Genomic DNA, 13,679 nt, shown 5'->3' with positions numbered 1-13,679 from the left:
AAAGAGAATGGCTGTTTTGGAATGCTGATGGTTTCTCACTCTAACAAACTTCCTTTTCTAATTTAAGAAAAAAAAACCCTTATTTTAATTTAGTTTATTACAATTATTCTAGAAAAAACCTACCAGATTAGAAGAACGAATCAAAAATTAAGAAGTGATACTCTATACCCCAATTACTGCTACATTCTACTATTTGGATATTCTAAAACATAAAACTGGATTTCCTGACAGAATAAATAATGCAAGTTGGTAGCAACCACATTGACTCAGTACTGCAAAAAAAAATCTCCAGAAGTTTGGAAAGCATGAAGAAAGAAAGGAAAGGAAGGCAGGAAGGAAAGAGAAGTTGTTAAAAATAAAAACAGAAATGAGAAATTCCATACTAAATCAGTTTGAAAGAGCCTGAAGATAGTAATGGCACGCTGGTCTGTGAGATGTATTAGAATCATAGGATGGCTAGGGCTGGAAGGGACCTTCAAAGGTCATCTAGTCCAACCCCCCTGCAAGGAACAGGGATATCTCCAACTAGATCAGGTTTCTCAGGGCCTCGTCCAACCTGGCCTTGAACGTCTCCAGGGATGGAGCATCCACCACCTCTCTGGGCAACCTGTTCCAGTGTTCTACAACTCTCACGGTAAAAAATTTTTTCCTAATATCCAACCTGAATTGGATTAGGAAAAAATTGAATTGGATCAATTATTAATGATCTCAAAATGAACTTGGAGCTTAAAGGAATCTGATCAATACCTCAAGAAATGCCCTTGAAAGAACTCTCATGATTTCTGAAAGTACACAGAATTTCCTTAGTCTTTCCCTACAGTGTTTATGTTAAATTATGAGATTAGTATCTGGAGAAACATACTCGTTTTCTATACGTGCACATGCAGAATATGAACATTTGTGATGATATGTACATGGATGTACATGGGCAGTACATTTCTTCTGTTTTTCTTATATATTGTGGTTGAGTTGAAGAAGAACTTTGGCTGTTGTCAGACTGCAGATGTTGCTGTATTTCAGCAGCACTCTGACCTTTCCGGTCTGACTCAGTGGTCACTGGTGTTTTTCAGTTGCCATGGCTGCAGGAGCTGATCAATGAGTCCATCAGGTTATGTTAAAAGAAATACTTCAAGTTTAGGCACAGAATCCTGCTAAAATTTCTTTGGACTATTTCACCAACGACTTTCATTGCTGGGCATTTAAGAGTTGCTCCTCTGCTGCTATATTTACACCAAGTTTCAGTGTGCTACTTTGTGAGCAGAAGACTTTCTGCTTCCAGTATCCTTTTTCTTTTTCCAATGCTAAGGACACTGATTTTAAAGAAAAGAATCTGAAACAGTGTCCCAGATTCTTTTCCTTTTGGAAAAAACCATCTGACTGACAGTGAACCTCCCACTGCCCTGTTGAGTGAACATCTTTTCCCCTCTGCGTTGCAGTTACACCAGTCCAGTGCACACACCCCCAGGCTGAGACATCGCGAGCTCCCTCTGGAGAGAAGCACTTACACATCGGAGTCACGCTGATTCCTTCCACGCTCCTTTTACCGTGCGAGCAGGGTGTGAGCACCGGGTGAGATCAGGGCAATTTAACGTGCCTTCCAGGTGTGGCTATCCAGCCCCCCTTTTTAACCTTCCCCTGTTGGGCTCAATAATTATTTGAATTCATGGCCAGCTGTGCGCACAGGCTGGAACCTGACGTCACGTAGGATACCAGAGTAAGAAGCAGCAACTGAAGAATTTTGACAACTTCCTTCTATAACATGCAAGATTCTTGCAGCAAATGCCTTTTTTTGTTACTTTGTTGGTTTCTTGTTTTTTTCAGTTCTGCTTTTCCAAGACCAAACTGTGATGTCCCTAGGCAAAATCCTAACCCCATTGAAATAAACGGAAGTTTTACCACAAGTGGACTTCAAGTGGACCAAGATTTTACATGTATATTGTAGATATAAGCTAACGAGACTAACGATGTAGAATCATAGAATGATAGAATGGTTTGGGTTGGAAGGGACCTTAAAGATCATCTAGTTCCAACCCCCTGCCACGGGCAGAGAAATCCTCCACTACACCAGGTTGCCCAAAGCCTCATGTAGTCCCAAGATGTATTAAAAAGCAGCACTTTTGCAAGTAATGTACTATTCCTTTCCAAAAAACTTTTCTTTCTCTTATTCTGAGGGTAAGAAATAAATTTCCAAATAATTTTAATGTTGTTTACTTTGTAAGAACCTCTGAATTAATATTCACAACGTGCATAAAATTTGATCTCTAAAGTTTTAACATTTATAAGACTTTATAGGATGTGGCCTACAGAGGGAACAAAAGAGCAAGCATAAGAAATCAGCAGCACTGCTAGTTGCAGGCTAATATTGATTTCAGTGGGAAATATTTTAAATTGCGGCACATGTGAAGTATACACCACTGGACTGTCATGTTATACTCTTACTGGCATCAGTGTGAGATCTCCTCTAAAAAGAATGCAGATTCCTAACTTTCATTGGATACCCAAGGCATGCTAACGTGCTAACAGACTCCTGTGCCTGCCCAACCCATTATGTCTCACACCTACGCTTTCTCCCATAGAAGATGTCCCGCGATGAAGCTTGTGCAGCATAATGAAGCATGTGCTAAAAAGGTTCCAATTTCTGTGGAACTGTTTGTGAACCATTTGCAATTTCTCACCTGGATTATTTTAAATTACTTGCTGTATAATTTTGACTTGGAACCTTCATCTATATCTCATGCACCAGGAGCTCACTATGCATGGAAATGGTTTTGATTGGAGATACATAGCACATGGCTGCGTGTTTTCCGATTGGATCAGTGTCTCAATAGTAAGCTATTTCCGTATATTAATCTTAATCTGCTGCTTTCCACCTCTAATTTATAAATGGAAATAGAATGTAAGTGAGATGACAAACCATGCATACTTAACAAGTGAAGAAAACTCTCCAAATGCAATTTTTTAGTTTCAGTTGCCCAAAGCTGATACACAAACACACACAGAGTATTCAAGATTCAAGGCCTGGCTCTGTTTATAAAATACAGTGTTAAAGTTGATTTTTTAAAATATCTTTTCTTACCATCAGCTTTGCTTCCCTCTTCCATCAAGAGCTTTGTAATGTTGAGAAAGCCTTTGGCAGAGGCCAAATGCAGAGGCCTGTCTCCAACTTCACCACTTGCATTCACATCAGCTCCAAACTTTAGTAAGAGGTGGGTTACCTAAATATTTCATGAAGACTAATTAAAATATCATATGAAATTAAATCTTTTGACAAAATCAGATAAAATATTGCATTGAGTAATAATATATGTGTGCATCTCTTTAAAGTTGAAACAGGGAGAGGAGGTTCAACAGAAAACTCATTTTTGAGTTACATATCCATAAAAATATTAAAATCCTCAAAAGCAAGTGCTCATTCACTCTATAAAATATTATGTATGGTAAAGGGCTACACACAAGACATGTTTATTTAACTGAACAGTCAGCATAATAACGAAAAGGCCCTCCAAGCCCACAAATGTCAGAGCCTTAGCTGCCTTTCTGAACTGTCTCTTACCACAACAGCACCGTACGTGCTTTTAGCATAATTTCACAACTCTGAATATTTGTTCAGAAGTGTCTTATGGCAAACAAGTAAACTAATCTCTCAACCCAACATGCAAGGAGTTTCTTAATGTTACTGGATGATGAGGCACCAATATACGGCAAGAAGGATCTCGGGAACACATCCATGGTTCACCCCCTTGCTGTCAGCCACAGAAGCAGAGCATTTTCAATCATCTGTGCATCTGGACTCTGTCCTTCCAAAAGCTTTTTCTACAACAACAACTCAATGCACTCGAAGTAACATCACTGAAATGAAAAATTCAATCTACCTAGAGGTCATCCCTTGAAACTTGAAAATATCTCAGAATACACGCTTTTAGCCAAAGAAATGTACAGGGAATGACATGCATAAGCCAGAATAGAGCAATTATTACATTTCACATAAAAGGGCTATTCAGGGCGAAGGACTGGACTGCTAGATCAACCACGTGTCACTGACACTGCAGCAAAAGAAAGAGAATCGGGAGGTTTGATGCCACCTTGGGGCAGAACTCCAGATTATGTTTCAGTAAGTCTGTGACGTGTGAACGAGGCAAGCACAGCTGGACTTGGCCATGCACACAGCACCTCATGGCAAACCTTGCCCTCCAAATGGTCATTTTTTCCGTTAACTTCAGAATGGCCATAATGTAGCCTGTAAATTCCAAGGAAAACCAACAGAATTGCCATTTAATTATTGCTGGGAAGTGATATTCACTCATTTCCTTGGAGAGGTTTAAGAAAGTATACTCGTATTCCTTATGCAATCTCTGAACCGTGGGATGAATAAACATCAAATGAAATAAAGCCTCCGGGTCCAAGTCTGTTTATAGGTTATCAAAGCTGTGAGACATTTATTTCGAGAGGTCTAGAGGGGAAGATACCAATTTTTGCTGGGGTCTAGCACAGAGGATTAAAGTGTAGAAATATCCTCTTGACATGCAGACTCTTAGAGCAACCAGAGATTGACTTAAAATTGTAACTTCAGTATGTGAGGCCTTTTAATGGTAGGACCCTCTGGAATGTAAAGCAAAAAATCTCTAACACTAAACCTACAGTCGCCTCAGTGTTCCATTTCTCAGCTTTCTGAAATTCTCCCATTTGGTTACCTGTTCATGGCCATAATACGCAGCAATATGCAATGGGGTGAAAAAAACTGCGTCCTGAACATTCACATAAGCTCCGTGCTGCAAAAGAATATCAACAGCCTAGAAGGAAACAAACAGAAAATTCCAATTAGAAACACCATCTATATGTGGGCAGCTCGTAAAACAAAACTTCGAAGCCTTATATCGCCAGTTTAAAAAAAAGCCAAAAGCCCCAAACAAGCAAGGTATAGAGGTGATGTACAGCATGTAGGAGTGATTAACTCACAGTACTTTAACCCAACGCTGAATGTCACTGGTGCTTTATAAATAAGCCTGAAAACGTGTTTGCCAGTCAAAAGACTGATTTATGGAGTAAAAGGCACAGAAATGACTGTCTGGAGTTTCTCGAATAACCTTTAATTTTCTTTTAACCATTCTGAACAAAAAGCAGTAAACATACCAGAGTTTTCAGAAGTAAAAAAAAAAAACCACAAATGAAAGATCCTTTTAAATGTAAATGTGTGAAGGTTTAAACCCTCAAGCTTAATTCCCTCAGCGCGTAAAGATTTCTTTGTGTTTTAGAAGATAATAGGCCTTTGGCTTCAATAAATAACCCTAAGTGTTTTCTTTCAAATTTTTACTTTTTTGGTCTTTCAGGAGGCCAATGTTTTCCTGGACAGCCATGAATTATCAAACATTGTTTTTTTGAATAATTGTCAAAACAGAAGTCTGAATGAAACCACTTTGGATTACACATTGAAGCCTAAGGGCTGCGAATATTTCTGAGGCACAAAGGGGTCTTTATGCACACTAAGGGGCTTGTGCCACGGATTACTTGAGTAGTTCTACATATCATTTTGATGAATGTTAATTTTTGAGTCTAATGATGATGAAAGATGCTGGACTGTGCATCAGCCACAGTACAGTGAGCAACTGGGAAACACCTCCCTGGCAATGGGAAGAAATGAAGAGGGGAAATGTAGCTTTGATGCTACACTGTTTACACCTGTACCTCCCCATTGAGACTTCCACCAATGATGCCAACTAATGCCAGCTGCAACGATGCACATTCCTGTCAACCGCTGTCTAAGCTGAGACCACCAAATCATCTCCCACATGCAGCAACGGGGCCAGTGATTTAAATCCATGTCATTCTCAGGTACTCAGAGAATGAAAACCTGTTACCAAGCAACATTAGCGTACAGGAATTATTTCTTTACAAAATTTAAATTGAAATACACCTTTTCCATGTGACTGCCTGAATTAATCTTCTGTGTAAGGTCCATTCCCTGACACATTCAATTGTGTCTGTGTTTTGGTTTGTCTGGGACAGAGTTAATTTTCTTCCCAGTAGCTGGTACAGTGCTGTGGTTTGTGCCTGAGTATGAGAACGATACTGATCCTACACTGATGTTTTCAGTTGTTGCTAAGCAGTCAGGGACTCCAGCTTCCCACCCTCCATCAGGTGCACAACGAGTTGGGAGGGGACAGAGCTGGGACAGCTGACCCCAACTGACCAAAGGGATGTCCCATGCCATACCACGTCGTGTTCAGCATATAAAGCTGGGGGAAGAAGAAGGAAGGGGGGGACATTCAGAGTGATGGCATTTGTCTTCCCAAGTCACTGTCATGTGTGATGTGATGGAGCCCTGCTCTCCTGGCAGGCTGAACACCTGCCTGCCAGTGGGAAGTGGTGAATGAATTTTTTGTTTCGCTTTGCTTGCAAGCACGGCTTTTGCTTCGCCTATTAGACTGTCTTATCTCAACCCATGTGTTTTCTCATTTTCACTCTCCCAATTCTCCCCCCATCCCACCGAGGCAGAGTGAGGGGGCGGCTGGGTGGTGTTTAATCACCAGCTGGGGTTAAACCAGGACAATCTATTTCCCAGCAGTTTTAACCATTTCACCATGACATCAGCTGTAAGCCTCCCCTGGAAGCAGCGCTGCAGGGCCAATTCTGTCTCTCCAGAACTCAAGGGCTTCAACAGGTCCAGCACATTATAGGAGACACCTAAGTGTTGCAAGGACTAAGCCCTTCTATTGAAGACAGGCTGGAGCAGATGAGGATTGCTGTGTTCCTATGGAATTATTCTTCAGCACCTCTCCCAGTGCAAATGATGGGAAATGTTGGCTGTCTGTACCTGGTATTATGTTCCAGAAGCCAGAAGTACCCTGGGAGCGTAGTAGGCAGGGACAGATGCAATTCTGATGTGAATGGGACAAGCAGTGAGCATTGGCTGTGACTTAGATCACACACAAGCCCCACAAATGCTGAGACTTGTCTTTGGCTGCTGTGGTGGTGCTCCAGAGACCCGTGAGTTCCAAGCACATGGCAAGGGAGAAGGTGAGAGCTGGCAGGAGTGAGAGTACTCCTGAATGACGGCAATCCTGGTGATGAACCGGACCCCAAGCAGCCATAGCCAGACTCTGCGGGTGATGCAGGATCACATAGCCATGGAGGTTGGAAAGGAGCTCTGGATATTGTCCAGTCCAATGCTCCTACATAAAGCAGCATCTCCTAGAGCAGGTGTCTCAGGACCATGTCCAGTCAGGTTTTGGATATTGTCCAGTCTCTAAGGATGAAGACTCCACAACCTCCCTGGAAATCTGTTCCGTTGTTAGAGCACCCTCACAGTAAAAAAGCCTTTTTTCTCTTTAACTAGCATTTCTCGGATTTCGGTTTGTGTCCATTGCCATCCATCCTGGCACTGGGCACCTCTGAGAAGACTTTGGCTCCCACTTCTTAATGCCTTCCCCGCAAGGTATTCGTACACATTGACAAGATCCCACCAGAGCCCTCCCTGTTCCAGGCTCAACAATCGTGACTCTGTCAGCATCTCCTCATATGTCAGATGCTTCAATCCATGAATCATCTTCATAGTCCTTTGCTGGACTCACTGCAGTATCTCCATGTCTCTCTTCTCTGGGAGCCCAGCCCCGGACACAGCACGGAACCAGAAGGGAATAATCACCTCCCTCAACCTGCTGGCAGCACTCTTCCTGTGCAGCCCAGGAGGTCTTTTACTGTAAGAGCACACTGTCGGTTCATAATCAATCCTGAACCAGGACTCACAGGTCTGTTTCTGCAAAGCTGCCTTCCAGCTGGTCAGCCCCCAGGGATAGTGAAGTTCACGTTTGAAAGAAACAGAGACAATGAATCGTAGAAAGATTTAGGTTGGAAGGGTCCTCTGGAGGTGTCCAGTCCACCCTCCTGATCAAAGCAAGGACTAACTTCAAAGATGAGGCTGCTCAGGGCCTTGTTCAGTTGAATTTTGATTATTTCCAAGGATGGAGGTTCTGCATTCTCTCTGGAAAGCTTTCAGTGCTTCACCACTCTCATTGTGATCCCCTGCCCAGAATTCTCCTTGCTAAACCTCATACGCTTTGACATCCTTTTGCTGTGCATCCTTTTGCTATGGATTTCGAAGAAGAATTTGACTCCCTAAAAAAATCTTATGAAAGATCCCCTGAGATCATTAGAGAAGCTGCCTACCCTTTTGTCAGCTGGAGAACAGCTCAGTGACAGCTTTAGCACACGGAGTTATTGGTGGAGTGTTCATGTGCTCAGGTGGCAAACAAGGAACACGCTCAGTTACGGGTTGGCTCATACAACCGATGCCCTCCGCTGTGCATCCCACGTCCAGACCATTTTCAGCACCAGCAGCTGGGTGCACCAGAGGTGGGGAACACAGAGCCAGCTACTCTGTGATCTAATGGCTTGGTGACTTTCGAATGATTCATCTTAGACATTTCTCAGTAACCTACTATCATCAAACCGAAGCTGTAGCTGTTGGCTCTGAAAAGAGATGTCTGGACCTGTAGCTTTTACAAGAACAGGGTTGAAACTTCCTTGGATCGGTTTGGTTTTAATTTAGGCATGCAACTGCGAGGCTATAACACACGCAGGCATGCAACCACAGCTCCGATTCTCCTTAGTCTCTTTGGAAGCTGGAATTCAAAATGTAGATTCATCAACAAGCTTTAAGGTGTATCTTCAAGATAAAGAAACTGTGTTGAGCAAGGTGGATCCATCTCTGATGATAAACATAAAACTAGATGAATTTTGACACATTTTTCAGGCTGTAGAAATGGCAACCATGCTATCTGCTTTGTGATCTCCTGATAAAAAGAATTTTGTGAGTCATATTAAGCAAACTCCACTCAACTGTAAATGATGAGAGGGGTACAGAGACAATCTTGATAGTTTCACAGACAAGCTATCTTTCTAAGCAAGAAGAATGGAATCTTAGAAAACATTGAAGGTTGCCATAAGTGTTACAAGTAGGTGGATATGCTGGAGTAAGGGGAAAGTTTATGATGCAGAAAGAGCTTTAAATTCTTATAGAAAGAGCAAAAAACAACTTTTATCCTTTTATTTACAGACAGACTATGACTAAAGGTGCAGCTCCTAACCTATGGGAAGTTTTCAAGGTGCAGAGAAAGCAGCTCTTGCTGACTTTATGTAGTGCTGCAAGGGGTCAACAGAACCAAAACCTGCCATGGTCAGCTAAGGTCTGTAGTCAACATCACAGCCAGAGGGGAGGGGAAGGGAAGTGAAGAGAAGAGAGGGGAGGGGAGGGGAGGGGAGGGGAGGGGAGGGGAGGGGAGAGACCTTTAAGCTCTCAGTGCCTCAATGCAACTGGGTACAGCCAGCACAGATTTAGCAAGGATAAATAAATCTTGCCTGATGACCTTGATTGTCCTCTATGAGAAAATAACTGGATTTTTGGGTGAGGAGAGAACAGTGAATGCCATTTACTTCGACTGCAGCATGGTTTTCAACGCTGCCTCCCAAATGTTCTTGCAGTAAAGCTGAGATCTTATGGTGCAAATGGGCACTAAACTGGGCAGGTGAAAAAACAGTTAGCCTATGGGGCTTGGAGGGCAGCAGTGCAAAGGTGTACTGTCCCTGGAGGCTAGGATCGAGCTGAGTACTACAGGGGTCTGTACTGGGACCTGTCCTGGGTGATACCTTCAGCAATGGTCCCGGAGGCAGCAACGGAACGCACTCTTGTCGTGTTAGCAGAGGACATCACGTTATGTCCGCGGCGCACGTGGGCTTGGGGCTGCCACCGGTGGGACCCAGGCAGGCTGGGGGAACGGAGGGACATGGCCCATATGAAGTTCTACAACGACAAACACAAAACCCCATACTGTGACAGCACAGGTTGGGGCTGCCTGGCAGGGGAGCAGCTCTGCTGGAAACGACCTCAGGACCTGGCGACAGCAAGCTGAACTGGAACCAGTAGGACGGCCCGGCCGCAAAGGTGGCGGCAGCTTCCCAGGCTGGGTTCACCATGGCACAGGCAGGGGAATGAGGGAAACAACCGCTCCCCTTTTCCTCACATAAGCAATTTTTAATTCAAAATGATACTTTGAACACTCTGAACAATACTCTTACTTTGCAATTTTTCTTAAAATTCTCTTATGAAAGGTTTATTCAGAAGCTTCTTGAACATTCAAGTCAATTATGTCCGCTTCAAAGACAATTAATTAAGCTACTCTGAAAGTTAGAAGGAGTCAATAAAACAAAACATAAGACAGACTACATAAGGACTTTGTCTTTTGGACAAGGGCAAGGGATAAGAAATCCTCTAAGAAAATAAAATCAATGATTATTGACTTTTTAGCAGGCAAAATTTAAACGAGAAGACACTTTAACCATGAAGGCCTTTGCGCCAGTGCCAGCCTCCGTACAGCCTTACACTACAGCATCTAAAGAATCTGTCATGACTTTCAGATTTCCTTTATTAATTAAGCTATTAAAATAAAAATATGATTAGTGGCAAGCATTTGCCTAATTCCCTCCAATTTGGCAACTGCAGACGTGATCAGTCGTGTCTTGCAAAGTGTCTTTGCATTAAATTATTACAACTCCTAACTCTGTGTATCTGTAAAAATTTTAGAACAAACTCTATCAGACTGAATTAAGAAGCTGCTAATGTGGGTTCTGAATGTTTTACATACAACTTGCCGATGAATGTCCAATTAATTTTCTTAGGAAAAAGCCTACTGAAATATTTAATAGATGCTCTTCTGTCAGACATGAGGACAGACTCAGACCAGCAATAAGCTTTTGCATGTGCTTTTATCTTTGCTGTTCCACTCAGATGAAACACAGGTCGCAGATAAATCATTAACGAAAGATGCAGGTACTGGTGTCTTGAATTATAATGGTCTCCCCAGGGTTGCTTTTGCTACAGGGTAGCCAAAGAATGGGATTTTTTTTATGTTTTGCTGATATTGGTAGATGAGAGACACAGAATAGTCTAAATATTTAGTTTGTGTGCAATATTACTAAAAAGATAACTTGTCAAAGAGATGGTGACAGATTTAACAATACCATAGGTTTATCATGTTGCATTTACTTTGATTTCTTCTAGCTCGAAAATGGGTCACATAAATTTGCTGCACAGGACATTCTCGGGGAGAAAGCTGAGCCAGAGAAAAGTGCTGCCCAAGTTTGTCACTGTTTTCAGACGAGGTGGCATCGCCAGGCTGATGCACGCTGCTCTACCGAGCCACAGCTCAACGCTTTTTCACTCGTGCGTGCCGAACACTTGTGCTCCCGTTCACGGGCTGTAAAAGGCTTTCTTCACTTCATTCCATCTGGGCAGTTTGCTGGTAGCTATTAAAAATAGCTGTTGAATTCAAAACTTGTGAGTTCCAGCCCTCTTTGTCGCTGGTCGGATCTTCAGACACAAGCAAATTCTGAGGATCTTTGGTTCCCAATGATATTGCAGCTTGCGTAGTCACATTTATTGATGCCACCATTTTTGCATTCCTGAGTCTAGGATGATTCTGAAAAGGTCTAAAAAATTGGTGTCAGATAAGACAGCGAAGATGAGACCAGTTCCTTTTTTCCCAACAGGTCCTGCGAACGCTACAAGCACATTCACACTTTAGAGTCTCGGGTGCGCAGGCTGCAAAAATTAGGAGGCACTGGTTCATCCTGCCTGCAACTCTCAGCCCAGACCACACATCTGTAGATGTTGTAATCTCAGAATGACACCTTTAATTTACAAAAATAAATAGGCAACAATACTGGTTTTACAGTGCAGTAATATTGGACAACATATTATTGGATGCATTTCCCCAACAAAACTGACTGTTTAAAAAGAAATGTCTTTTCTCTCTTTCCATATATGATTATGTAACTATTTCTAGATGCACATGTATAGTAAATAGTTTATGTATGTGTGTGTGTGTGTGTGTGTATAAGCTGGTTGACCGAAAATGTGGCAGAAGAGATGGCTTTCTTTACATCAATAGGGTCAATGGCTGCTGTAACTTGGGAGCTCGTAAGACATATATTCTTTTTTGTCATGTACAGACATAGAGATTCTCTTCTGCTGAAAACTGCACACATGCTTTGTCCTAGTTATCCAGCCAAACTCATATTTGAAGTGAATTTATAAGCCTAAGATGCAGAACTAAATTCACAGCTTAAAGGTAAGTATCATTATCACCTATATTTCCTCCTTTCTACTTAGTTGTTTTTCTTGTACTTCTGGCTTATTATCTCTCTTATAGAATCCTGATGTTTCTGTCTCCATAAATTAGTCCAGCAGTCTGTGCAAGTTAAAACTTATACTCAAGCAGAAGATAAAATCTTTGCTCGCTTAAAGGCCCAAAGGAGACAAAAAGTGAAGTACCTGAATTCACGAGTACGTTTACAGTCATAAACCCTTGATTACCAAGGTAATTTTGCACACCCAGTACTTGAAGAGATTAAAAAAATAAATAAATTACACTGAGTGAGCTGTTGCCAGGGTGACAGAAATGAGATGATGCGTGAAATGACTGAACTGAGGTGGTAAATGATAAGAAAACAGATTCATGACTGACAGCATGTCTAGAAAGGGAAGGTCTTGATTATAGGCATCTAGGGAATCTCATCCCTCTCTTCCTTCCTCTGTTCCCCATAGCGACAAGTCTCCAACCCACAGGAGACTTATCAATATGGATGTTTGAGATTCATGCTGTAAATGACGTGCCCTGACAACAGTTTCCTCTGCACTAATCTCAAGTATAAAATAGCTCTAAACTGAGAACCTCTGCCCCTTTCTGAAGTGAAAATCACAGAGCTGTGAAGTAGAGCCCATGAGCTCTTGTAGCTGCTAAAAAGAAAAACTAACTCTGTCCCAGTCAAAACCAGGACAGTCACCTGGAAGAGGGAATAAAATTCTTCTTTCAGACTCAGAACGACAGTATTTAGAAGCCTCACTCCATGTCCAGGTTCAGAAATCCTGACATGTACGAGTGAGTGTGCTTCATCATGTATCTACTGGTTAACGCTTCTGATATTTAGAAAACAATGCCATTTATTGCTAAGACTTTAAAGACATTTCTATAAAGAGATGCACAAACAGATCTATGTCCTTTGTGCATGTTTGTTCAATGTAAAAATACAGGCACAAATGTGGTTTTCCCAAAATGTACGAAAAGTTAAATAAAATGTATGGGTACTAAACCAGTTCTGAGTTTTGTTTTGAATGGCATCGATCTACAACAAAATGACCTGCTAATATCAGCACTCACTTAGCAGATTTTCAGTACAGAGAAGGAGACACGTACCTTATGGTGCCCGGCGATGGTGGCAATGTGAAGGGCTGTCAAAGCTCCGTACCCGACTTGCTGGATGTCAGCTCCACCGTGCAGCAGCGCTGTCAGCAGCTCCGCGCTGTCCTGGAAGGCACACACCACTGTCACTCCTGGGACACAGCTCCAGCGATGCAGGCAGGGGGCCAAAGAGAGCCGTACACATCTAGGCCTTCCCAGATGTTGCACAGCTGCATTTCAAGAAAAGGGACTGAGCATGACCCCAGGAGCACGAGAGTGCAAGGAAAGCAGTGAGGGAACACTCGTCCCGGGCACCAGAAGTCCCTCTTTGCTATGCTAAACCCTGTGACTTTAGAAACAACATTTATTCTGATTTTATCATGTCTTTAAAGGTCTCTCAGCCTCCAAGCCATTATTAAGTGTTCACACAAACTGTTTAAATGTCAA

At 42.3% G+C, this 13,679-nt stretch overlaps 1 protein-coding gene across 1 annotated transcript in view; it reads right to left on the bottom strand.

Annotated features, from left to right (window-relative positions):
- TNNI3K (TNNI3 interacting kinase) overlaps window positions 1–13,679 on the bottom strand; it is an 87,122-nt gene that overhangs the window by 62,300 nt on the left and 11,143 nt on the right. Inside the window, exons 5-7 of the mRNA XM_086617356.1 lie at window positions 13,248–13,358; window positions 4,692–4,790; window positions 3,077–3,215 (exon numbers count right to left, since the gene is read on the bottom strand). Coding sequence (XP_086473482.1) covers window positions 3,077–3,215; window positions 4,692–4,790; window positions 13,248–13,358 — 349 coding nt within the window. The remainder of the gene's footprint in view (window positions 1–3,076; window positions 3,216–4,691; window positions 4,791–13,247; window positions 13,359–13,679) is intronic.

Source organism: Tauraco erythrolophus, chromosome 10 (genome assembly GCF_009769465.1).
Source record: "Tauraco erythrolophus isolate bTauEry1 chromosome 10, bTauEry1.pri, whole genome shotgun sequence".
NCBI classification, from domain to species: Eukaryota; Metazoa; Chordata; class Aves; order Musophagiformes; family Musophagidae; genus Tauraco; species Tauraco erythrolophus.
This window is presented reverse-complemented; position numbering and strand designations above follow the sequence as displayed.